A 25860-nucleotide genomic window follows, 5' to 3' on the forward strand; every position below is an offset into this window, starting at 1 on the left:
CCGCGTAGATGGAGAAATTCTTCGATGGGGACGCAAAAATCTCTCCTGTGAAGGCAGCAGCCAAATTGTTGACCATATGACCCTACGTGGGAACCGAACTTCCAACATCAAACAACAAATTTGATCGCTATGCAGATTAAACTCGTTCAGGAATATTTATTTTTTTAACAACAGACTCTGTTGGGTTGTGCTTGTTTTCTCATCATAACACAAGTCGTGCACAAATTGTGGAATGGGTGCACGATCATTTCTGTACTGTTGGGCTTTTGTGAACATGGATGGGTCTAAAACTGCCTAGTTTTCAAACCGGCCGAACCAAACCAATTAGATGCGATAGAAAACATTTGATGGGACTGCAAATCTAGGCAGATAAGAATTTTACTCGGTATAAAAAAGAAAAAGAAAAAAAAAGTTGGATGATATTTGATGGGACTGGCCCATAGCCTGCTTTTTACGGAAATGTTCTTTTATCAAATTCATTAAATTTAGAGATTCGGATTGTTGAAATTTGATCAAATTTCTATCTTGTAATTGCACATTCACTTGATGGACGGTTTTGGTCATATGCTTGCATTGAAGGAGGTGGCTGCTACAATTATTAAAACTTTTAAAAAAAATTTCGTTTGTAACTGATCAAATTTCAATCGTTGATCTCGAATTTGATGAATTTGATGGAATGGATTCGACATCCAACTGTACAGATCATAAATTGGGAAGACGCAAAAAAAAAAAAAAAAAAAAAAAAAAGGGGTAAAGACCGAGATGAACCCTCGAAAATCGGACAAGTTGGGGGGATTTTTGGGGTTTGGTAGGTAAAGAGGTTGGAGGGCTTTTCCTGCTTCGTCTCCTTCTCCTTTTTCTTCTTCACATCTCTTTCTCTCTCTCTGTTTGTTCGTAGCCGCCTTCTTCCCTCTCTCTCACTCTTACCTTATTCAATCCTAAAAGAAAAACAATTTAATATTTAATTCTGTTTTTTCTGTTGCTATTTTCGTTTTTCTTTAATTCGCTTTTTTTTCCGCCGGAAGAAATAGCTGGTAGAGGATCAGAGAGGAGATTGGAGGGGGGAAGAGATATGCCGTTGGGGTGGTGGTGGTGCATCATCATCGGAACGGCGTCGTCTTGCGATGGTCGTCTTCGTCGTTGATGGGCCTGCAGTTCCAATTGCAGATGAGTTGGCAGCCGAGTCTACTGAGTCAGAAGCGCAAGAATGGCCTGCCGCCTCTAGGGTTAAAAAACCTCGGCAACTCTTGCTACCTCAACAGCGTCCTCCAGTGCCTCACCTACACCCCTCCTCTCGCCAATTTCTGCCTCCGCAAACTCCACACCTCTCTCTGTAAGTTCAATTTCTCTCTCTCCTCTCCCTATGTTTTTGTTTGAGTTTGAATTCGAATTCAATCGAAACTACGTCCAATTCAATGTGCAGGTGACTCTTCGGATGCGGAGCGGAAGCGCGACTGTCCCTTTTGCATTCTGGAGAAGCGGATAGTGCGGTCGCTGAATCTGGATCTCAGTCTGGATGCGCCGCAGAAGATACAGAGCTGTCTTGGGATTTTTGCCGAACACTTTCGGGGCGGTCGACAGGAGGATGCTCATGAGTTCCTGCGCTACGTCATTGATGCTTGCCACAACACCTGCCTTCGGCTCATGAAGCTGCAGCGTAATGCCACTGCCAACGGAAAGGCTGCCAACGGCAATGTGGCCAACGGCATAGGCAATGGAGAGGCGGCAACATCAACGGTGGTGAAGGAGATATTTGGTGGAGCATTGCAGAGCCAGGTGAAATGTCTATCCTGTGGCACAGAATCCAATAAGGTTGATGAGATAATGGATATTAGTCTTGATGTTTTGCATAGTAATTCGCTTAAAGACGCTTTGCAAAGGTTCTTTCAGCCCGAGAATTTGGATGGACAGAACAAGTACAAATGCGAAAGGTATCATCTTTCTCTCTCTCTCGCTGTCTTTTTTGTGTTTTGTACTTCTTTTTTTGCTTCGGATTTTGATTGTGGTATGTATGCTTTCTTAGTTGTAACAAATTGGTCGCAGCACGGAAGCAAATGTCTTTTCTTCAAGCACCCAATGTTCTCGTTATCCAACTTAAGGTGAGTTTATCTTGCTTCCTAATATCTTTTCGCTGTTAGGTGCTTAAGTTGCTCCATCCTGCCATTTTAATTTTTGTTCATTAATTTATCTTGACAATGTTATTATGTTGTCTGTTGATAGAGATTTGAGGGTATACTTGGCGGGAAGATTGATAAATCCATTTCGTTTGAGGAGGTTTTGGTGCTTTCAGGCTTCATGTGCAAAACAAGCAAGGTACGGTTAAGACTTTAACCTGTCAGTTTAATGAAATCATTGCATTGGATAGTGTATAGTTGCTTAATTGGAAACTGAGCTTAGATAGATTAGATATTGCATTAACAATGAACTTATCAAGCATAGCAACAATTACCTTGTTTTTTTAGGACATAGAGTCCTAAACTCTCTAGCCTCCATGTTACGCTGAACCCTTGACCAGATAACTATCGAGCTTTCTAGATCTTTGCAAATCATATGATATATATACCTAGAAATAATATGGATGTGTGATATGCAGTAATGACAGTAGTGAACCTATGAAAAACACCTATCCAGTTCTTTTCAGATTGTCCCCACCTAGTTGAATTAGCAAAGGTTTTTCAGGACTGGTACAGTATTTTGTTCCAACAAGTTGATGCTTGTGCTTTCTTAAGCTTTGTTTTCCGGGTCGAATATATGCTTGTACTTTATAAGTTTTGTTTGAATACAGTGGGCACTAGAAGCTTGTTGAAATCTAGGTGATTCAGTTTGGAATGTTATGGTACGGTGTCATACCAGCACTTTTCTTTCTTAGAGGGAAAAAAAGAGGTTTGTTAAGCATGCCCTAAAGTTCTCAAAGAACCTAAGATTCTAAAGCTACTAGAGTCTCTTATTAAGAAAATACTCAAGAGTTTGATAAAATTTTAATATTCTTAAGAAGAGTTAAGCCAACTGGCAGTTAATCATGAACTTTGTTTTTCTTGAATTTCTAAATCAACCAATATAAATGAGGGATGTAAAGTAAAAAAGGTACACAATAGTTGTTTAAAATATTTGCTACAATGGCATGTACAATGTTTTCTTATTGTTTTGTTTTTAAGTGATTGCAACACAGTATGGATGGTACTGCAGTTTTAAGTATTCTTTTTTTTTTTCCTTTTTCAATCTGTGCATCGAGCATCAGTGTGGGAGTTAACATGGTTGGAGAAGGAAACTCCAATTGATGTCTTGGTTGATTAAGTGTAGGACTACATTTCAACAAAGAAAAATGTAGAGCTGGAAATGGGAAATGGGAACTAGATAGGACTGTAGAAGGGTTTAAAAATTTAGACCAGAGATGTCCATCTATTATCCAGATAGTAGGACTAAGGCTTTGCTGAGTGGAGTTGTACATCCAACTCGTCAACTGTTCTATTGGTATGTTGTATAATTTCATTTAACACTATGAACACCGTAACCTCTTGCAGTCTGAAGAGGAGATAGACATAATTAACAATGCACACAAGTGTGATTTCTCGGGAAACCTTTTTTGGGTGGTCCCAGTATTCGTGATTGATCTATGACTTGGGGTTTACCATCTTTTCCAGCTAATGAAATGCCTTCTTCCTTCAGGGGGAAGTAGAAAGGAAAACAAAAAGCCATTTGACTGCAACTTAAATATGAGAAGAAACGTATAAGGCAGAGTTTATTTATAATGACAATAAAGACATCCTCGATAAGTTGTGTTAAGTTCGCCTTATTCAGTTTTGTGCTTTATTGTAGTTAACAAGGCTGTAACAGTTGCGTCATTCAATACTAAGTATTGTTTGTTGCATTTTTTTTTGAATTGGTTGTTCTGATTTGTTTTTTGTTTGGGAAGTTATAATGTACATGCATTGTGGTCTCTGATTCTTTGTTGCATATCTCCTTGTATTTTAAAATGAGGAAGTTCATGTCTTTGGTTATCTAAAAAGTGCTTTTGATTTCAAGATGCTATCCTTTAACTTAGAAATATTACTTGATCCTGATGCAGGCATTTTATTTGACTTCTGTATCACGAGACTGTTGTTTGTTTCTAGATATTGCAGACAGTTGCTTCCCTATTAGTAATGATGCTGACTTTTTAATTGCTATGCAGGATCCGCGGCCAGAGTATAAGCTATTTGGTACTATTGTGCATTCAGGCTTCTCCCCAGAATCTGGTCATTATTATGCATATATTAAGGTCTCTGTTCACTTATCACCTTCGTTGTAATCAGTAAATTTAAAGCACACCTTATTATCAAGTTAATCAACAAAATACTCATCTTGTTTTATTTTACTTTTTCATGATCTATGTACAGGATGCCATAGGTCGGTGGTATTGCTGCAACGATTCATTTGTCTCAATTTCAACCTTGCAAAAGGTCTTATCTGAAAAGGTTTACATCCTTTTCTTCTCTCGTACCAACCAGAGGCCAGCATTGGCTAGCATTGCTTCCAATGGGGTGAGCTCTCATGTTTGTAATGGTCGTGAAACATCTAAAATCCTGAAGTCCGCTCTTCCACCAAAAGGATTGCAAACGAAACCTTATGAGCAGTCTTCTTGGAAGGATGTCTCCGCCGTATCTAAAGTTGAGAAAATGCCTTCTTGCCCACGGATGAAGTTTGATTTCAGTGGAAATTCTAGCTCCAAAAGAGCTCCCATGACTGATAATGGAAAAACTGTTTACAAGAATCAATCCTTAGGATCAAACGAGGAAAGATCTACTTCAGCTGCTAGTGGCAAAACTGTTTGCAAGAATCAATCCTTAGGATCAAACGGGGAAAGTTCTACTTCAACTGCTAATGGCAAAAGTGCTAACAAGAATCAATTCTTAGGTTCAAACGAGGAAAGAGTTCCGGCAACTGATAATGGAAAAATTGCTCACAGAAATGAATCCTTTGGATCAAATGGGGAAAGAGCTCCTGCAAATGATAATGGAAAAATTGCTGACAAGAATCAATCCCTACGATCAAATGGTGAAAGGGCACCTGGGACTGATAATGGAAAAATTATTTACAAGAATCAATCCATAGGATTAAATGTGGATACAAAGGATCCTGTTATAGTTGACAGTAAAAGTAGCAAAGCATCTTTGTTATTACGGGAAAATGGTGGTGCTGGTTCCATAAAAACTGAACCCTGTGAAGGTATTGGTACAAGAGACAGGTTGGCAGCTGGGAAAGTGCCTAACAGTAGCCAAGCATCTTTGTTATCCCTAGAAAATGGTGGAACTGGTTCAGTAAAAACTGAACCCTGTGAAGGTATAGGTACAAGAGACAGGTTGACAGCTAGTATAGTGCCTGATCCGAGTGAATTGGAAAATGGCCACTCTAAGGTCTCTGGGTCGAAAAGAAAATCTCTGGATTCGTGCATTCTGTTTGCACCTGATGCTCAATCCCGGGCAGAGGTTGAAGGACTAAAGGAAATGTAAGTGACACTCTACCATATTCTTTGAAATAATGTCAGTATATAAAAACTTATCTTGATTAGGAACTGTTCTTGAAATGCAGCTTTAGATGTTATGAATTGCATGATCTTCTGAGTTTATCTTTACATTATCTTCCATGTCATACTTCTGTCTACCATATCCTCATCAGTTCTCCCACGGCCTTGCCAAAAGAAAGTATATTCCTCAAGTGATAAATTTTATGTTTGTTGTTCCACGGATTCATAGCGCATTACTGTCTGGTCTTTAAGTTAACCTGTACCATATAGTTGGACTCTTCTGATGGCTATGACATACTTTGAATGATTGTGTCTCTCTGCTGCTTTGATTTTGCTTGTACTCGTTATCAAGATTTCTTTTACATGTACCTTTAATTTGTTCGTCTCATATCATTTTCCCTCTTCCTCTGTACATCAGGGCTTGCCTTTGTATTGCGTTGCAGATTTCATAATCTGGTGTTCAGGGTCATAAGTTCTCTTCAATGATGCATGTAGTTTACTACTATTTCTGTGTTTTCATGTTTGCATGTTTTGGTTGCCTGTAACTTGAGTTCCCTTTTTAGCGAATGCCTGTAGCATGAGTTTGTTGCATAAAAAATAATTTCTTAACTGGCTTAATTTCATTCTATATGTTGCTTTTTTCCTTTGGCTTAATACCTTTTCTTTAAATGTTTGTTAGTCTCGAGAAAGAGGCTTCTTCAGTTTTGCGATCATGTGGCTGGTTGGATGAAGTATACAGTTTTATGTGTTCAAGGAAAAGATTATGTTCAGAACAAGTTGAAACCACTCCAAACTACGATGAAGTGAAGTAAGTATTAACGTTTGTATGTAGGAAACTTCTTGATTCCTGATGAGAGATTTTTCCTAAATTTCTGCAGTTTAAGCTGTCATAGTGCTGATTTTCATCAAATTTTGTTGAAAATTTAATTCCAACTCTTTAAGTGCATTCATTTATTGCTCATTTAGTATATGCATCTTTATAAGTTTTTGCCTCATTATAATAGAAAAACGTTGCGAATCAGGGACTCACTCTCAGTTTTGTCAGGCCAAATTATTGGTTGAAGGAAGAATGCTTGTAGAGAACGTTTTTTTCCTCCAATTTGAACAGTCTCCCTCTCCTACAACTGGTCACCTCTGTATACCCATCACATATAGAATATTGGAACTCTAGAGACAATACATTAAATAAGCATGCATGAACCAATCAAACATCAAACTGAGGAAACATTATTGTTAGATTCACGTGTCATGAGCCAATCAAACATCAAACTGAGGAACCATTATTGTTATATTCACATGTCTAAGAGGCCTTTGGCATATCTTTATACAACTCGACATATCTAGGTTAAGTTTAACAAGGATTCACTGCACGAATTTTGTCCAACATATTTTGGGTGACATTGCTGTTTAAACTTCTGGTGATGAGTTGTATTTGGTTTACCTTGTTACTAACTGAATTTAATACCGTTATAATAGTTCTGTAGTTGATTTTTACATATATTTTCCACTACATTGCTTGTATTAACTGGCCAGGCGGCTATTTGGGTTTTTACTTTGCATTAATATGAAACATTGATCCATCTGTGTATACTTACTCAATGCAGGAAGATGTTGATCATGGATGCCAAATCAAGTTTTCTTTCACAGATACCCTCGTCTTTAAGAGGGGACTTAGTCAAGCGCATTCAATCATTTAGCCAAAAATAGCGACACTAATTTGGGCCTTCATTAACTCACAAGATGGTGTGTTGAAGTAACCTTTTCTTATACTGATTCAAGATGTGTGAATGAGAAATAGGCTGGTCGCATGACAGCGTCTTATTGTCAACTCTTTAAGTGGCAGGATTCGGGCGTGCGATCGTATGTATACTACTGTCAGTGTAGTGATGAAGATATCTCCTGAGCAAGTAGAGGATTGGCGATGTAAACCGAAGTCCAATTCAGCGAGTGCCAGTGTCAGCTGTTACGGTTTGCCAATGGCGATGTAGTTTTGTAGCGTTGAAGATGTCAAGTTGAGATGAAAATGCCGATTCAAATCTTACTGAAAATTTTCTGTTTTCTTCTTTCGAGGTTGTGTAATTGGTTCTGGGCTGAGAACAAGTCGATAATTCTATTCATTATGTTCGATATCCTTTTGGCAGTATAATTTCTTGGATCATCACATATTTTCTTGTTAGACAAATGTGGACAATTGAGTTCGACCTTCTAAATGGTAACCCTTTTTTTTCTAGTTATCTCCACTTCCCTAAGGAAAAAGAGTGCAATTCATGGTGTCATTTTTTTTTATAGACAAACGACATATTTACGTTACAAGGTGGGGAACAAATTCAACACTGAATTTTCCATTCAAAAAATTTGAATCTTAGGCATTACATATTATTACAAGAGAAATACCGCAACAGTGTAGTACTAAGCAGGCATGTTATATTCCTTTTGCTTCACCAAGAGAGGGAGGAGTTACTTTGAGAGGGCTTAACTTGAAACGAGGAAAGTCCAAGTTAGGTATACGAGTATCGAAACAACTATTCACTCGATTAATTAAATTCTTAGTTTTTCATGCTTGGATTACAGAACATACTATGAAACACAAATACCTTTTTCTTTATTCCATTTGTCATACAAATACAAACAACAAGAATTAGAATAATTTCGATATCTATGTAAGTAAACGTGTCAAGCTTTAAAAAGGGGTAAAACAGTCCAATGCGTCGCTTGCCTCTCGAAAATACTAGCAATGATCTGGCATTCGTGTCGTGTTTCTCGTGTTCGTGTTGTTTTCGTGTCATACCCAATAGCTTAACGGGTCGTGTCGTGTAATATCCGTTAAAGTAAATGGGTATTATGATCCGATCTGAAATCAACCCGTTAATATTATAAGGTAATATGACCCGACCTGTTACCTGTTAAGAAAAATATATTTTAAATCAATAAAAATGAAAATGAAAAACATAATTTGACCCAAAAAAAATGTAAAACATAATACTGAATTAGTATATATATACTAAATTTCAGAGTTAACACCTTCATGAAAGTTGTAAAGTTTTTCATTACAAGTGATTACATTTTTCACATTTCTACAAGAATTATTATTAATTTTGCACTCAAATAAAAACACTGTTCATGAGATTTGGAGGGTTTTAAAAATCTAAACGACCATGTAATCATCGTCTAAGTGTTGAGGATGCAATTATGAACGCTTATTATGCTTTCACATCTTTCAGACTTATACATTAATGATTATGAATTTTGTTTATTTTGAACTCCCTTATAAATAGTATTCATGAGAGTTTGTATGGTTTTAAAAATTCAAATGATCATATACCCATCCTCAAAGCATAGAGGATGCGACTACGAGCGTTTACATATTTTTTCATATTTTTCGCACATGTAAATTAATTATTATAATTTTTAATGTGTTTGGTATTTTTAAATTACTTGATATTTTTATTTTTAATGTGTTTTACGATTTTTAATCTCAATCTTTGCCTATAATATACTATAAAAATAAATAAATAAATAAAACTTAAATTTTAAAATTTATATAGAATAATAAATTAATAAACAATATATACATATTCATTATATCTATTGTATTTTGTAGTAAGTTTTTTTTAGTGATTTAAAAAATTAAAATCATCAAAATAACTTTTTTCTTATCGTGTCGAAACAGGTTACCTGTGTGTCACTCTACTGTAAACCTGTTAAGGATCCGTTATTAACGGGTTATTATCGTGTGACCCGATAATGACCTGATTAGTTATCGTGTTGACCTGAAACCTGTTATTTTCGTGTCGTGTTAACAGGTCGTGTAAGAAATTGTCAGGTTCGGGTGACAGGGGACTCGAGAAGCACCTACACAAACCAACGTAAGAAAATTTACATACATTGGCCAACTTTCTCTACCATTACAAAGAAACTTTCATTTCCCTTTGCCTTTGTAGCATACAAATAAGCAGTCAAAGAAAACTCACCAAAAAGCAAGCGGCAGGCACACAAGCTAGTAATGGCAGATAAGTGGTTCTGTTGGATTTCTGGCCAAGCCCCTTTGGGATGAGGGTGAGGATTGCCCTGGTGGAGAAGGGCATCACGTACGAGTCCCGGGAAGAAGACTTGAGCAACAAGAGGCCTCTGCTGCTCAAGACGAACCCTGTTCACAAGCAAATCCCAGTCTTGGATCAAGGGAAGACCACTCATCATTCTTCAATACATTGATGAGATTTGGAGTCATCAAGCTCCATCCTTACCATAGAGCCCATGCAAGGGTTTAGGCTGACTATGTTGACAAGAAGGTCAGTTATTTTGGACTATGTGTAAAACTATGATTTTTCATTAATTATTTACCTTTTTCATGAAAGAAAAACACTTGGACGATATTTTTCTAAGATATAAAGTTATTTCTCTTTACTTGCAAATCACAGTTTGAATGGATGCATCAAACTTCTCTCTTTTGTAATTTCAATTAGTTATATACAATTTATATCAAACAATGACTTGCACGTAATGTAAGAAGTCAGTCTTTTTCATAAAATATAGAAATTGTGACAATACTTAATTTCTAACTGGTTTTTTGCTTTTTTTTTGGTTGCTGTAGATTTTTTCAACAGGGAGGATGGTGTGGGGAACCAAATGCGAAGTCCAAGATGCAGCAAAGAAGGAACTGAGTGCTTCAAGCTGCAGCTCGAACACGAGCTAGGAGACAAGACCTACTTTGGGGGTGAGAGTTTTGGCATAGTCGACGTGGCACTATAGCTAGTTCTATGCACTGGAGGTCTGTGGAAACCTGGGCATGGTGTGTGGAAATTTTCAGGTCGATGAGTTGAGGGCTCATTCCAACAATACCGATATTGTCCCCACTTAACCACCTGCACAATCCTCAGGTGTGGGGTTTTATCACAAAAGGTCTTGGTGTTAGTTAAAGTGAGGTAATTCTATGTAAATGGGTTTTTGCCCTTTCCTTTGTCTAATGTGGGACATAATGGGGTTCCAACACTCCCCCGCACGTGAGACCCCATTTTTATGGGTCACACATGAAATTCCACACATCGGCAACCACATGGAGCCATGTCGGGACTCACCCAATCGCGCTTGGCCAATGGGGACCCACCCAATCACGTGGCATCTTTGCCCTACGTGGAGCCATATAGGGACTCACCAATCACGCAGGGCCAATGGGGACCCACCCAATCACAGGGCAGTATGGGCCCGTCTCCTGACTCTGATACTGTGTAGAATTTTTCAGGTTGACGGACTGAGGGTCCACTCCAACAACATTGAGACCTTTTGTGATAAAACCCCACACCTAAGGATTGTGCAGGTGATTAAGTAGGAACGGTATCGATGTTGTTGGAATGTGCCTTCGGTCCGTCAACTTGAAAAATTCTACATGGTGAAGGAGTGTTCGAGGCTGGTGGGCTGGGCAATGAGATGCATGCAGAGGGAGGCATATAATGATTTTGTTTTAAATATGATATGAATAAAACTATATATAGTTGGATATATATATTTTAAGTAGAAGAAAAAGAAAGAAAAGTCTTCTATAAAAATTTAAATCAATCGAACACTGGCATGTAACCAAAACACAAACTTATCCGATGACCCACCAGTTTGGATCGGAACAAGGTGATGATAACAAATCGCTAAACATGTCAAATGTATCGTCCTGTAGGGGAATGATGGGCACGTCCACACCGAACCTGCAAAGCGGGCAGGAAGCACGCTGGAGCAGCCATTTTGCAATACATCATACACGTCTTGTGAAACATATGCTGACATGGCATTTCCTTGGCTTCAACGCCCACCTTCAAGTTTTCCAAGCAGATACAACACTCCTTCCCTTCCTCCGTCACTTTCAGCGTCGGAATGGCGTCGATGGCAGCCTTGGACATCGCTGGAAGCAGCCCGTACGGGTCCTAAAATAGAGGAGGAGGAGGAGCGCATGGTAGTACCGAAGTATTCTTCTCGCAACATATCCAATTCCGGAATAGTCATATCCACAGATTGCTTACTAAGAGTCGGAGAGTCTGAGACAAAGCGAAGGATATTTTAGGTTATGTATGTATATGCATGCAGCTGCACGTATAAAACCTGTTGTGAAGATAATCCCATCTCGTCTAGAAAACTCTATACACACAAATAAGAGATGTTTGCACAACTAATTACAGAAACCCCGAATGGATTAGGAAAACATAAAGGCTAAGAATTGAAAGAAAACGCAAACAGGCACCATAAAGAAGAAGGGAAGTCACTTTTTTCCTTTTGGAAATTGAACTTCTCGTTTATCTTCTCAAGTTTTTCTCGATGAATTAGGACCTTTATTTCCCTTTTCTGGGTGATATGTTTTCTTTTTAAAGGTAGGATTCCTCTATCAATAAATGTGGCAAATGACCCTTATTACAACGATGGAATGAAAGGTGTTGAGCTCTTGCATGACGGCGTAAGTTTGAACCTTGCTAATTTAACATCAAAGAGCATTTCCAAAGGAGATGCCAAATTTTAAACATCAAAATGATAGTTGATAGCTTATGTGGTAATTTGACATTTTGTACAATATTTTACTCCACCTGATATGTTAAATAATAATGTCATTTAATAAAATTTTTATCTTTTTGTGGAGTCCAATGATTAGGGTAACCAATCGAATATTTCAAAAATATAACAACATTTATTATATATTATATAATCTATTAAAAAATTATTTAATAAATTTGACATCTGCTATCAAATTTGACAGCAAAAGGCTTTGCCTTCAAATGACCCAGCGCCACATAAGAAATTGAAGGCTTGATTGAAGAGAGTTTGCTGATATTTTTTTACTATTGTATACGTATGTGGCAATTTTGATATCCCCTTTAGAGATGATCTAATCTAACAAATCCTATTGATTGACAAAAAAAAAAAAAAAAGTGCAAAAGTCTAGAGAAAATTAGGCCCAGAAACCGAAAAAAACCAAATTGAAGGCCCAGTCACGTCATGTGAGCTCCAATAAAGCCCAAAACTTGGGAAAACCCACAGCCGGTGGCAAAATACCTCTCTCGCTGTTTTTGCCTCTCCACATCTTCCTCCTCCTTCGGGTCTCTGCAAAACCAGCTCCATACTCGATCCTACAGAACCCCAAGGGGCTTCACCATCTCCTGCTGTCTCTCTCAACCTGCAAATAAAAAAATGGTAACTTTCAATTTCTATGCTAATTTACACCAACTTGTTCAATTTCCATGCTGTTTATTTTTTCTCCTAATTTGTCCCTCAACCCGTAATTTGAACTGGGTTTTCTGTTGGGTGCGTGGGTGTGCAGTTGTTCTTCTCTTATTTCAAAGAGTTGGTGGGGAGAGAAGTGACGGTGGAGCTGAAGAATGACCTTGCAATCAGAGGAACACTGCACTCGGTGGATCAGTATCTCAACATTAAGCTCGAGAATACTAGGGTTGTCGACCAGGACAAGTACCCTCACATGGTAACCATTGTTGTCTTTGTCTTGTTTCTGATTAACGTTTGACTAGTCTATGTACATGTCTGTGCCTGTTGGTTGTTCACTTGATTTCTAGGGTTTGGTGTTGGAAGGGGTAATCCTACTGCTCGAGTTTGTGATGAGAAGTTAGGGTTTAGGGTTTCAAATGGGTTGTTTTGATTTTGAAAATTTTCCCCTTAAGGTTTTGGAACTTGTAATAATTTACGCGGGTTTTAGCAGAAGAACAATGCTAGTGATAGGCCATCCATGCTTTAGTATGTGCAGACTCCTGAGTGGTTTTTTGCAGATTAAGTATTGATGGGGGATTTTTGATAATTAGCGTAATTGTATACCTGGAAAGTTTATCATGTGATAAAAAAGACTGAATTTTTGCTCACTATATGATGATTAGTCGAATGGACAATTCAAATTGTTCATTCTTAGAATATTTGAATTGAGTGTGGAGTACAGTCGTTCTTAGACTATTTGAAGGGACAGTTATGTAAGACCACTATAATGTATAGAACACTGTCCTATAAGCTACATAAGAAATAAATGTAGCTGGATGCAGACTTTAAGATGATGGGCATGTGGAAATGTTACTAAGCATAAAATTTGGGGATAGCATCACGGAAAGATAAAGTGAGAGAGTAATCTGAGATGGTTTTGTTGTCTCAATTGAAGATTCACTACATCGTTTTAGGTAACTTAAGTGTGACAAAACGAGTTATAGTTGAGGTGTTGTACTCTAGTTTCATGGTTTATGAGTGATTTTGCGTCTATTACTCCTCCAATGTTTGTATTGAATTTATGCAGTCCATATACTTATTATCGATTTGGGTTTGATATGGGAGTTGAGTTTATTATGTTTATGGTTCTTGTGACATGAATGCTCACAATGAAACTTGTAAACGTGGAGTTTGGGGATTATCTTCGATCTTCCATGGTCTGCTGGGTACCTTATTGCTATAAAAATGTCACTATGATTGGATTGGTGAGCTCTGAGATTTTACTGATGGTAAGATCTCCTGTGCCAAGTGTTTGTGCCAATCGTTTATGGTGGAGCTTGGCATTTCACTGTTAGCTTGTGGGAGTTGATCATTGCAAGGGCATTATATGATTTTAATTTCAGGGATTAAATTTTTTTTATGGGGCTGTGGGTAAAATTTTTCAGAGCATAGGTCATTGGTCTCACGACTCTGACTCTGATTTGCTTGGTTTCATTGGACCTTTTGGATCTTCCGATATTCTTGTGTTTGCTTTGTTTGTTCTAGCTGTTGTCTATCTTATATATGCTGATTTTGTTTTCTGCCCCATGCTTAAAGAACGTGTAATGTACATTGAAATGGAAAATTACTATTTAACAATATGTTACCCTTCCGGTTTGACTAGTGTATGATAATGTACTTTTGCAGATGTCAGTGAGGAACTGTTTTATTAGGGGATCAGTTGTGAGATACGTTCAACTACCCCCAGAGGGAGTCGATGTTGAACTGCTGCATGATGCCACCAGAAGGGAAGCTCGTGGCGGCTGAAGTTGATTCAGTTCAGACAACTGCTTAAAGAAAGGCCTGGTGGAGCACTGACATGTTGCGTCATTTTTTTTCGCTATCTTTTACCGGTGCCTTCTTTATGACAGGTTCAAGAAGGCGTCTCCTATTAGACCGCAGTTCCGCTCTATGAAACATCCTGGACAAGTGCAAAGTAGTGTTTTCTTTCTCGTTTTTTTTAATCATATACAGTGCATTTTAGTTGAAATTGGGGACATCCAGAACCTTGGCATCACCAAGAGAGGATCATCTATGCAATGCGCGCCTCTTTACCCTATTCCTATTGTATTTCTACGTTTAGTTTTTCCGAGTTTGTAACTCGTGCGCGTTTATGAGTAATTTGGTTTGTATGTTTTCTCCTTCAACTCATTGGTTGCCTAGCAGGTGGCTTAACCTAATCATGAAAGATTAACAAATTGATGATTTCAAACCTCAGAATCAAATAGTCTTCAACGATGCTAAGATCAATAGTAGAAAGTGAAAAAACAAAAAAAACAAAAAAAAAATCAGTGAGAGAGCATTATGTTTACCTTGGAAATGGCGGGATTTTTAACCACGTGAGCTACAAGTATATTTGTAGAGTTGAGTATTGGGAGGCTGTCCACGTGAGCCACAAGTATCTCTACTAATTAATAAAATGCTCATTGTCAATTAAAATCCTAAGAAATTAATAGTTTTAACCCTCTAATTAAAATAGAATATGAATAAGAAATATAGGGTATAAATATAATAAGCCTCAAATACATGTAATCCTAACATATCTCTATAAAAAATTAAAAAAAAATCTTTCCACTCCCACATTCTCTCCCACTCTCTTCCTCTCTTTCAGAAAATAAAAAATTTTCTAACACATTGTGTGTGCCCATATGCTAGTATTAATTAACTATTTGTAGCGGTTAACCAAATCATTGATGTGTTTGCTGCAAGAAAAATAATCTGGATAATATACATTTTGAACCTACAAGACTCGATAGCCATTAACCATTTGTTTCGAAAAAATTTAGTCAATGGAGTAAGAGGTTTTGGAGGTTTAACCCTCCAAATTTTAATCCTGACAGCGAGGAACAACGGAAACTGGGCTACTAGTATGGAGGAAATAGAGGCATTGCGGAAACAAGTAGAGAGCTAAGTGTAGGCGAGTCGGGAAGAGTGGAGCTCCCACCTACCCCTCTCCAATTCCTTAGAGATTACGTTAACCAAAACAAGAGATTACGTTAACCAAAACAAGCCCTGCATTATATCCAACGCCACCTCCACTGGCCGGCCCTCTCACTCCTGGACCGACAATTCTTACCTCGCCGGAGCTCTCTCCTCTACTGACATCTCCCTTCACCTTACCCCACACGGCCAAGCTGATGCCCTTGTCCCGTTGAATGGTTCTCTTTGCTTTGCTTCTGCTCATGTGGAGTGCGTGCTCTTCCCGGAAGCTCTCAGCCTGGTCGCCAACAATGAGTCCCCATCAAAATTGGTGGCCTATGCGCAGCAGCAGAACAACTGCTTTCCGTCAGAGTACTCGGGTTTAGCTGGGGATTGCGACCCCCATATCCCATGGGCCAGTGAGGCCCTTGGTTGCCTCCCCGGTGCAGTCAACATGCGGATTGGCAACCATCTGTCTACAACATCATTTCATAATGAGCACTATGAGAATCTATGTGCTGTCGTGACTGGGCGGAAGCATTTCCTCCTCCCTCCCACTGATGTGTATCGCATGTACATCCGCGACTACCCATCTGCTCAATATTCATATTCTCATGACACCGGAGAGTTCACGTTGGAACTCCAGACAGATATGTGCCTTGGTGCAGTGTCAATCCTTACCCTTCTCCTGAGGACAGAGATAAGCAGCTCTCTAACTTCCCTTTGTAGTTTGACGGTCCTAAGCTCTTTCACTGTACTCTCAACCCTGGAGAGATTCTCTACTGGTAAATTTCTGCCTTCATTTTTGCTCTCATTTGTTTTTTCCTTCTTTTGGCTATGTTCATATGATCGGACTTCAGTCACTTCAAATTTTGTACAATTCCGGGCATTCTCATTGCTTACTTTGATGCCTAGTCCCTCCTCTTTTTATATTGTCTTTATTTGGTAAGCAACATATGAAAAATGAAATTCTTTTCACGATTAAGATGTCCATGTTATTTTTGTAACCAAAAATAAATGTGCATGATTGTCTATTGTTTTCATACTCCTATATGGCTCATAATATTTTGGGAACTTTAACGAAAAGCTTTCGGTACTGTTTACTTTAACAAAAAACTACATTTTTACATTAAAAAGTCAATCCTGATACTATTCACTTTATCATTTTTTTTTTGTCATTTTCGTTAAAACTCAAAGTTTTCAAACCATTTTCATTAGTTTTCCTTAATATTTTCCAACGCTTGATGTGGTAGAGTTAATGCAGGCCAAGTATGTGGGTTCATCACGTTAGACAAACTCCGGATAAACGCACTATTGCCGTGAACTACTGTAAGGGATCAAGAACTTAAAACACTTCTCTCACCTTTCAGGTTCCACTTTTTATATGGTTAAGTATTTGATGTTCCATTATATTTGGCAGGGTATGATATGCAGTATGATATTGAAGTATGCTTACTTCAACTTCTTGCAATCAATTCATTGCCTATCCAGTAAAACTCCAACACTGCTGAGAGAGAGTGCAAGGATTCAGATTCTGATTCATATGCATGTTGTCTAAGGGATGAATTGGGTGCCGATTGGACTAAAGCGCATTTAGCAGGGACCAGTGAAGACTTCAGATAAGCGATGGAATGATCACCTATCATTAGTCTGCGTATCAGATTAATCATTTGTGGACTTCTCATACTGGGAAGCCAAAGAAATCTCTGAAAGAAGTATACAGCATCCTTGAGGTAGAGAAATTACATTAAATTAGTCAATATAACCTGTTGCTACTGGGGAGAGGTATACAACCATTGCAAAGAAGATGCTGGATTCAACCTTGAGAAGTATTATTTTTGTTAGATTCAAATGCATATATCATCCTTGAGAAGTATACAACCATTACAAAAGGATGCTAGAATCAAATGTCCAGTTGTTATATTCTCTTTCTGGGGAGAGGCGTGAAACTTCTGAAATGCGAAACCAAACCAGCCCGAAAGAGTGTCAAAGTCCTCTTAAGATAAAGAGGTGCATGCAGAGTATTCAAGTGACTTCCTGACCAACTATATGACGGTTTAAAGCTTGGAATGGCGTAGTAAACATGCACAAGACTACCTACAAGTAAGGATGCGAATGGTTGTGTTCGAGTTTGGCTATTTATGTTCATGTCATGTTCATATCAATCCATAATCAGCGTATAAAATGATAAAAATAATAATATGATGATTATAATAAATAACTCATACTATGTCTCAGATAGAGTGATAATAATTATCATTTTATAAATATATAAAGGAGCAAATGTTAATTGTGTTTTAATAACGTACACATCAGGTCCGAAATTCTTATGAATTTCGACTCGTGTAATGTATTATGTCAGACATTGTCACCCCTAATTAGAAGAAAGTAATTCAGTTATACATTCGATTTCTTTAGGTCCATATGCTGTCTTTCAAGTCTCAACCTGTACGGGTTTTCCTCACATCTACCTACAAGCAAAGGGCACTGGACCTGTGTTGTGCCTCCTGTCATGTTTCTTTGCGATTGATTTGATTTTTGTTGGCAAATTCTTGTTAACCTGTTTTTCGTTTCCACACATCCAGCTCAATAATTATAAAAAATGTCAAAATGCCACATAAATTATCAAATATTATTTTGATATTTTAAATTTAATATTTTCTTTAGAGATGCTCTAACCATTCATATATTTTGGACATCCCACCTACAAGTTCATTTCCGCTCGATGTGTGGTTTTTATTTATTTATTTATTTTGTTCGTTTTTCTGTTTTGCAGCTTGTTTCCTTTTGCATTATTCGAGTTCAAAAAATTAGAAATATAAAAGCCAAAATCCAATTAATTACGAAACGTGGATGGGTGGGAAATGGAGTTAAATTACAAAAAGGGGTTTTTTACGTTGGACCATGTATTGGAGTGTTGTAGGAAATTCCAGCTGCATCACATGTTTTGGCCGACTTGTTTTTTTCTCGGAAGCATTTTTGCTCGCTACAATTATACTATATGCTAATTATACATCTAATCATCCATTACATATCATTTTCTTTAATTTGATTAATTTTTTAAAAAATAAAAAAATAACATTTAATATGAAAGTTAACTAAAATTATGGTAGTGAGAAAAAAAAAAACCTCCCTTTCTTCTCGCAAAGAGCTTCGGATTTTGGGAATTTGGATAATGCATTCATGCCTAGGCTTCTCATCTTTTTATATTTCCTAGGGTTTACAAATTAATTATAAAATTTATATGCTCGTGTCAAGATATTTTTTAGGAGATAGACTCCGTCCATTGCAAAGATGACACGCATAAAGCAAGAAGGGGTACAATATTGCAAATAACTTGAAAATTAGCATAATGAGTTTTATAATTTATTGAAAACAACGGTTCAGATTGTTATAAGCAAAACGCATATTATGTAAGACAATTTTGGTAGCGGTGTACAGGAGTTTGAAATTTATAAAGTATTATATTTGCCTTGAATCAATCTCATCGCGCTTAAAAATAACAGAGTTTAAACGAAACATTTTCGGTATTGTTTACTTTAACGAAAAATGACAATTTTACTCTAAAAAGTCACTCTTTGTACTATTTACTTACAACACATTTTTGTCATTTTAAAACTCAAATCAATAATAAGTAAAATTTAACACCTAATTTCATAAATGTCACTTTTTATAACTTCTTTAAAAAATAACAGAAAACCCACTTAAATAGACTTAAATACCCTCATTTGGTATTCAAACAGCCAAGGGCTTAAATGCCCTCCTTTGGAAGGCAAGAGATAGCTTGGTATGGGAAGGCTTTAGTGCATATCCTATGGCTTTAATTCACAACACTTTCAGTTGGATGCATGATTTCCAGGAGGCCAATGAAGAACCAGTAGAGTGAGTAAAACTAAACAATCATGGTGGATGCCTCCTAATGAACACCTAAAATTCTTCATTGAAATATGCAGCATTCATGGGCAATGTCCAATCATCATGTTTGACGTTACCGCTAGGTCGACATACAAGAATGTCCCTACATGGCACCGTGATCTCTGCCGATGAGTTAGCTAAATTATTTTTGTGTCAAGTCTAATGTTCCTTTATTTATTTATTTTTTTTTTTTACATTAGTTGGTGATGGTTCGGTATACTTGATTCCTCGCGTTAGTATTTCAGCGTGTGCGAGAACATCCCTATTGTTCTCTGTGGCAACAAGGTTGATGTGAAGAACATGGAGGTTAAAGCCAAGCAGGTTACCTTCCACAGAAAGAAGATCTGCAGTACTATGATATATCAGCAAACAACAACTACAACTTTGAGAAACCCTTCCTCTACTTGGCGAGGAAGGGTGGGTGAGACTAAATGTGGAGGGAGCCATAAGGACAACGGACGGGAGATGAGGTGCACTTCTATTCTTCACGGAGTAAGAAGAGCTCAAAATTTGGAGGGGTTGAGTTGCTTCCTTACAACTCCCATCGGAATTCCATTGACTTCCCTTTTATGTGTAAATGGGTTTTGAATTTTGAGGCTATTTAAGTCTATTTACATGAGTTTTCTACTATATTTGATATTTTTTTTATTATAAAAAATGACATTTATGAAATTGAATGTTAAATTTTGACTATTAATGATAAATACTCGAGACGGATGAAGTGGGAAAGAACGGTGAGGGTGATGCGCTTGTAGGTGTGGGTCCCCTTTTTTTATATAATTATATAATTTATTAATATTTAATTAATATATCTATTCAGTTGGGTGAAGCAGTGGGCTTCGCTTCAAGCTAGCAGAGAAATTAACAAACAAACTTAAAGAGGTTTAACATTGCAATAAATTCATAAGATGATGAATGACATTGTAATTTTTAAAACATAAGGTATGAGATTGTGGTTCGAGCTATAATTGAGATATTTTAATATAATTTAGACTTTATTTTTTGTTACACTTTTTATCGAGCAATATTTCAGAGACCCGAATAGACGCTCGTCCACTTAGACGACAAATCTCGTTGCTGTTACAAAAATTTCTTCTCCACAATTAAAAGAAGGAAGAACATAGAAGGATATCAAGATTTTTGATGTCGAAAGCAGTGACATAATCAGATCCATTAATATTCTCTGATGTGTACAATAAGGAAGAAAAATAGAATATCTCCAAGAATCCTGCGGTCCATTGACTACTGCCTCTTTAGTCTTTTCATTCAACTTTTGTCTACAAATACACACACGCACCCCCACCACTACCACCACCACCACCACCACTCCCACAGCTCATATCTAAGCCAACCTTCTGCAACCATTTTGCAATTTTGTATCAAAGAGTTCATATTTCAACCTTCAATGGCGGATGAGGTAGTTTTGTTGGATTTCTGGCCTAGCCCATTTGGGATGAGGCTGAGGATTGCTCTGGCTGAGAAGGGCATTGAGTATGTGTACAAAGATGAGGACGTGAGGAACAAGAGCCCACTGTTGCTGCAGATGAACCCGGTTCACAAGAAGATCCCGGTTCTCATTCACAATGGAAAACCGGTGTGTGAGTCCCTCATTGCGCTTCAGTACATTGATGAGGTTTGGAATGATAAGGCTCCACTCTTGCCCTCTGACTCTTACCTCAGAGCCCAGGCCAGGTTCTGGGCAGACTTCGTCGACAAGAAGGTGAGTTTTACTGACTAATTTACTTATTTGTAGTACTTTTTTATTTGTTTTGAATATGTTTGGTTTGAAACAATTGAAAACTTGGGAAACAGATTATACGGTTGTATTTTTTATGTTTAAATTGTTGCGAGTATCTAGCATAACTGCTTAAAATCTCACGCGTTGCCAATTGGTTTTAGGTTAAATGCTTACGGATATTTGAGCTGGTAAATAAAACAATGTTTTAAAATTTTAAGATTGTAAGTGTTTAGGGTAATAATGATTTTACTACTTAGGTTTTGATTAAGATTTCTTGTTACAGTTCGGGTTTACAGTTTAGGGTTTGTGATGTATATGTTAGAAAGATATAAGCAGAGGATCTGAACTTGCTCAAAATAATGTATATTAATATTTCTGCAATTTTGGGGATGTGAAATGCAGATATACGAGTTTGGGAGGAAGATTTGGACAACGAAAGGAGAAGAACAGGACGCAGCAAAGAAGGAATTCCTTGACTGCATGGGCGTGTTAGAAGGAGAGCTCGGAGACAAGCCCTTCTTTGGGGGCGAGACCCTTGGATTCGTGGACGTGGCACTTATTCCGTTCTATAGCTGGTTTCTTTTGTATGAGAAATTTGGTAACTTCAGTGTTGAGGCGTTGCACCCAAAGTTTATTGCCTGGGTTAAGAGGTGCATGGAGAAGGAGAGCGTGTCCAAATCGCTCCCCGAACAGGAAAAGGTCTACGATTTCGTCATGTTTATGAGGAAAAAGCTTGGAATGGAGTAGATTTTGGTGGAATCATGGGAAGAAGTTAGTGATGATCAATGTAATTTCAAGATTCAACCTGTTTTGGGTTGTTTTGAATTAGAATAAAAGGGCACTTGACCAAGCCTTTACTGTATTTAGGCACTTCATTGTGCTTCTGTTCATATGTTTATTTTGCTTCTGTAGTCAAACTATCATTCTGTTGGCAACTTGTTATAGTAAGGAATCTAAATCTACTCGATCAAATTTCTTATTATGTGATCAAGTCTACACATCAAAGCATGGACTTTTTGGTGCCACCGGTTGCATGCAACCATGAGTCTATCTCGCCATGAATAACGCTCGTCGTTGTACGCAATTGACTATAGGGCGAATTTTCTCCTTATCCAAATTTTGAGTTACTTTTCCTCAGGCATACAAGCTCATTTGCAGCAGAAACACCTAAAGATCTTACCTGAACATCTCAACAGAAAAACAAGCTGGAATTAAAAAAACTAGAAGAACACATACAAGAATTCGTCAGTGGACTTTCTAACATGGTGATACTGTACAAGCAGCTAGGGGCGGAATCATGTAGAAGGCAAGCTGGAACTTAGCCGCCTGGCGTAATTTTATTTACTATTCTCATTTTCCGCCTACAATTTGGCCTAGATCCCAACCTCTCTCATGCACCAGCTGGTTCTGCCACTGCTAGCAGCTAGCCTATTCTACTCCGCTAAAAAAACGAAGTAAAAAAATCACACTTTTTTGGGGTCAGCAACAGATTTTGACACGCTCTCCCTCAGCAAGCACCTGTTGGCCCATGCAACAATCTTAGGGCACTCTGCCTCCATGCTCAAGTTTCCACGGCTCTCAAACACATAAAAGTAGTTGTAGAATCCGATAAGGGCAATGTCCAAGAAGCCGAATCTCTCACCCCATAAGTATGGCTTGTCTCCGAGCTCTCTTTCCAACTGCTTCAGGATTTCAATAAATTCCTTCTTTGCTGCCTCATGTTCTTCTCCTTTTATGCTCCATAGCTTCCTCCCAGCAACATGAAACTACAATTTTTGGAAACAATGTTTGACATCATTCGATGCGACGAAAAGTCGGATACAAATTTTAAAAAATTGAGCTGCAATTAATATTTTTATATTAAAGCAGCATTCTAAAAAAACCATCTTGCACTCTTTTGTTGTGAAAATAAAAATAACGAGAGGAATACATGGTTGCTATTTTAGAGTGCTATTAACCATTCTCGAAGGGAAAAACAGCAAATTTAGACAAAACAGCTTAGACATTCTTATCAATCAAGTCAGCCCAGAACCTGGCCCGAGCTCGGTCGTAAGGATCAAGGGGAAGCAAAGAAGCAGCTTGATCCTTCCAAACCTCATCAATGTACTGCACAATGATGAGTGACTCACAGACCGGTTTGCTGTTGTGGATGAGAACTGGGATCTTCTTGTGAACCGGATTCATCTGCAGAAGGAGAGGGCTCTTGTTCCACAAGTCCTCCTCTCTGTACACATACTTGACACCTTCTCTGTTGGAAATTGCAATATATAATTTTTTTAGAAAGATTATGTTATTTAGGTGCATTCCCTTGTCAAATGATGTATACTTATAAATGAAAAGTTACATCTCTTTAACAAGAAGTACTTGGGTGCTATATAAACTCATGAAACCATCATCATTAAGATAAGAAAATTAGAGAATTTTTACTCTTGAGAAATAAGGTTTCCCCACTTTGTTTCTCTCATTCTTCATTTGTCAAATTCCGGGTCGTGTCTTGAGAGTACGGAATATATAAAGTTCGTCAGAGTCCAAAGATTGAAGTGTTTCGACGTCGGCTTATAGATTGTTGAATTTTGAGAGACAGACACCTACCGAACTACAAGCACAAGAGTATGGACGAAATTCTATTTTTAGGCATTGCATTTATGCAAGCCTCAATCTCCAAGTTTGTTAGTTTTTCTAACTTTCTCCCTGGTTGTTTATATTAGTTTCATACATAATTGATGTTGTGAATTTCTTTAGGATTATTATTATTGGAATTCTTATGTTATTTTCGGATTTTCTAATATTGCTCCAACATTCTCTTCCGGGGCTATTCTGGACCTCTCCCCAAACATGCTGGTCCAGAATCCCAAAACTACAACCTTGCCCGCCATTGTCGACGCACAAGCTTCTTGCAGCTGAATTTTCTTCTTGCAAAAATCAAAGACTTAGAGCTAGAATATCATGAAGCACTACTGACTATTAAGGCCGTTATATTGTGATGGGTGTGTCAGTGTGTGCTGTGGCATGTTTGACACTTGGTTTCGGACTTTCAGTTCAGGCTCACAATTTCGTTTTGGGATTTTGGCCAGTTATATGATACATTGGTTTATGTTAATTAACACTAATAATGTTTACTAATGTTGTAACATATAATTCTTCTAAATAAATAACCCATATGAAATTAGCCACAGCCAGTAACAATATCTTTTTGAGGAAGCATATGCATGGGCATGGGCATGTGATCATCAATGTCATTCCAACAGTATGCGGCACTTTGATGGCTTCTGTTGTTAATATGTTCTCATCTTTGTTGTTTGCTTTTGTTGTTCAATTATCACATTGTTGTCAACTTATTATAGCAAAGAAATTGGGTTACTTAAATTATCATTTTGTTTTCATTAAGTCTAGCATTCCTTTGATTTGGGAAGACATTTGAATCTCCAATTTTTCCTTTTAACACCATGAGCTCGAAATATTATTGTGCAATACGAGAATACCACCATATGTTATAACCAGTACCCACGTGTTCTTATAACAAATGAAGAGTGGCATCCCAAAGCAGTACTAAACCCATACATGCTGGTCCAGAAGCTCACAACTACAACCTCGTCCGCCATTATTGACAATCAAACTTCTTGTGCTGGGGGATGTTTGACAGGCTAGCAGACACTCGCGAGTGCTGTAAAAGGAACAAAAAGATTATTGGATACAGTGGTTGATGTCACTTAACAACTAATCATGTATTTACTGTTGTAATACATTATTCTTTTAGAATCCGGATCCTCGACGGATCATCTTTGTAAGGATTCTAGGGATACGTGAATCATATTTGTTCATCGTACATCGTACGGTTATAAATTATTTTAAATATTTTTATTTAAAATTAAATACAAACAGTACCTGATAAAATTGACCGCATAATGTACGATGAACAGATATAATTTACGAATCCTCAGAATCCTCACCAAAAAAATCTGGAGAGAATCCTAAACCAATAGTCGTGGAATTAGCCAGTAATATTCTACTAATTCTACTGCTTGGAATTGTCATTGCTTTTGATAGGAGCATATTCATGCGACTTAAATGGCTTGTTCTCGTGCATTTACGTTATGTTTCTTTAGTTATTTTAGTACTTTAAGCTATTTTCGTGTGTTTGTAGGTCCAAATGGCTAAAGGAGCAAAAAGATGCATTTTGGAGACTTTTGGAGTACTTTTGGGCTAAGGATGGATAGCTTATGCTTGGAGCCAAAGTGTTGGACGAAATTGAAGACCTAATTGAAGACCAAAGTGTTGGAACCTTGTTCCCTTTAGTTTTAGGACATTTAAACCTTTCCTATATCCATTGCACATGCATTCCTTTAATCCACATGCATCTCCATAAATCATCCAACACACTTTCTCTCCCAAAAACCGTACACACCATTCACCCTAGATTCTAATCAGCCATTCACCAAAACCATTTCCCTTTGTGCCGTGCACATGCATACACACTTCATTTCAGCCACATGCAACCATTAAACATTCAATCATTTCACTCCACTTAATGCCGTGAGTTCCCATCAGATTTCCAACCTAATTCACATGCATT

The 25860-nt window shown here is 37.7% G+C and overlaps 4 protein-coding genes and 2 pseudogenes across 6 annotated transcripts; 5 read left to right on the plus strand and 1 right to left on the minus strand.

The window, feature by feature from the left end:
* Window positions 1-743: 743 nt before the first annotated feature.
* Window positions 744-7737, plus strand: LOC103936197 (ubiquitin carboxyl-terminal hydrolase 25). Of its 3 annotated transcripts, none has more exons than XM_048573815.1 (9): window positions 744-1333; window positions 1424-1931; window positions 2024-2099; window positions 2221-2313; window positions 4172-4258; window positions 4377-5485; window positions 6183-6311; window positions 7108-7246; window positions 7341-7737. In XM_048573815.1, exons 1-8 carry the CDS (start codon window positions 1144-1146, stop codon window positions 7208-7210), a joined length of 2295 nt encoding a protein of 764 aa, XP_048429772.1. In that variant the 5' UTR covers window positions 744-1143; the 3' UTR covers window positions 7211-7246; window positions 7341-7737. The 3 variants fall into 3 exon arrangements, with proteins under 3 accessions (XP_048429772.1, XP_048429771.1, XP_048429770.1); XM_048573814.1 differs by having other exon boundaries at window positions 745-1333; window positions 7347-7737; XM_048573813.1 differs by having other exon boundaries at window positions 745-1333; window positions 7108-7737.
* LOC103939619 lies at window positions 7390-10252 on the plus strand (annotated as a pseudogene).
* Window positions 10253-12505: 2253 nt separating this feature from the next.
* On the plus strand, window positions 12506-14774 carry LOC103936192 (sm-like protein LSM2). Its single transcript, XM_009346038.2, has 3 exons — window positions 12506-12667; window positions 12795-12953; window positions 14363-14774. The coding sequence occupies exons 1-3, from the start codon at window positions 12665-12667 to the stop codon at window positions 14480-14482; spliced, it is 282 nt and encodes a 93-aa protein (XP_009344313.1). The 5' UTR covers window positions 12506-12664; the 3' UTR covers window positions 14483-14774.
* Window positions 14775-15584: 810 nt separating this feature from the next.
* On the plus strand, window positions 15585-17257 carry LOC103936193 (annotated as a pseudogene).
* A 3575-nt stretch (window positions 17258-20832) lies between these two features.
* Window positions 20833-22269, plus strand: LOC103936194 (probable glutathione S-transferase). The gene is made up of 2 exons (XM_009346039.3): window positions 20833-21269; window positions 21690-22269. The coding sequence occupies exons 1-2, from the start codon at window positions 20955-20957 to the stop codon at window positions 22032-22034; spliced, it is 660 nt and encodes a 219-aa protein (XP_009344314.1). The 5' UTR covers window positions 20833-20954; the 3' UTR covers window positions 22035-22269.
* Window positions 22270-22750: 481 nt separating this feature from the next.
* On the minus strand, window positions 22751-24163 carry LOC103939616 (probable glutathione S-transferase parC). The gene is made up of 3 exons (XM_048574134.1): window positions 24088-24163; window positions 23292-23533; window positions 22751-23053 (listed from the first exon to the last, which is right to left on the minus strand). The coding sequence occupies exons 1-3, from the start codon at window positions 24161-24163 to the stop codon at window positions 22751-22753; spliced, it is 621 nt and encodes a 206-aa protein (XP_048430091.1).
* Window positions 24164-25860: the final 1697 nt, after the last annotated feature.

Source organism: the organism of the source record quoted next, unplaced genomic scaffold, assembly GCF_019419815.1.
Source record: "Pyrus x bretschneideri cultivar Hongxiangsu unplaced genomic scaffold, Pyrus_bretschneideri_v1 Contig7, whole genome shotgun sequence".
NCBI classification, from domain to species: domain Eukaryota; kingdom Viridiplantae; phylum Streptophyta; class Magnoliopsida; order Rosales; family Rosaceae; genus Pyrus; species Pyrus x bretschneideri.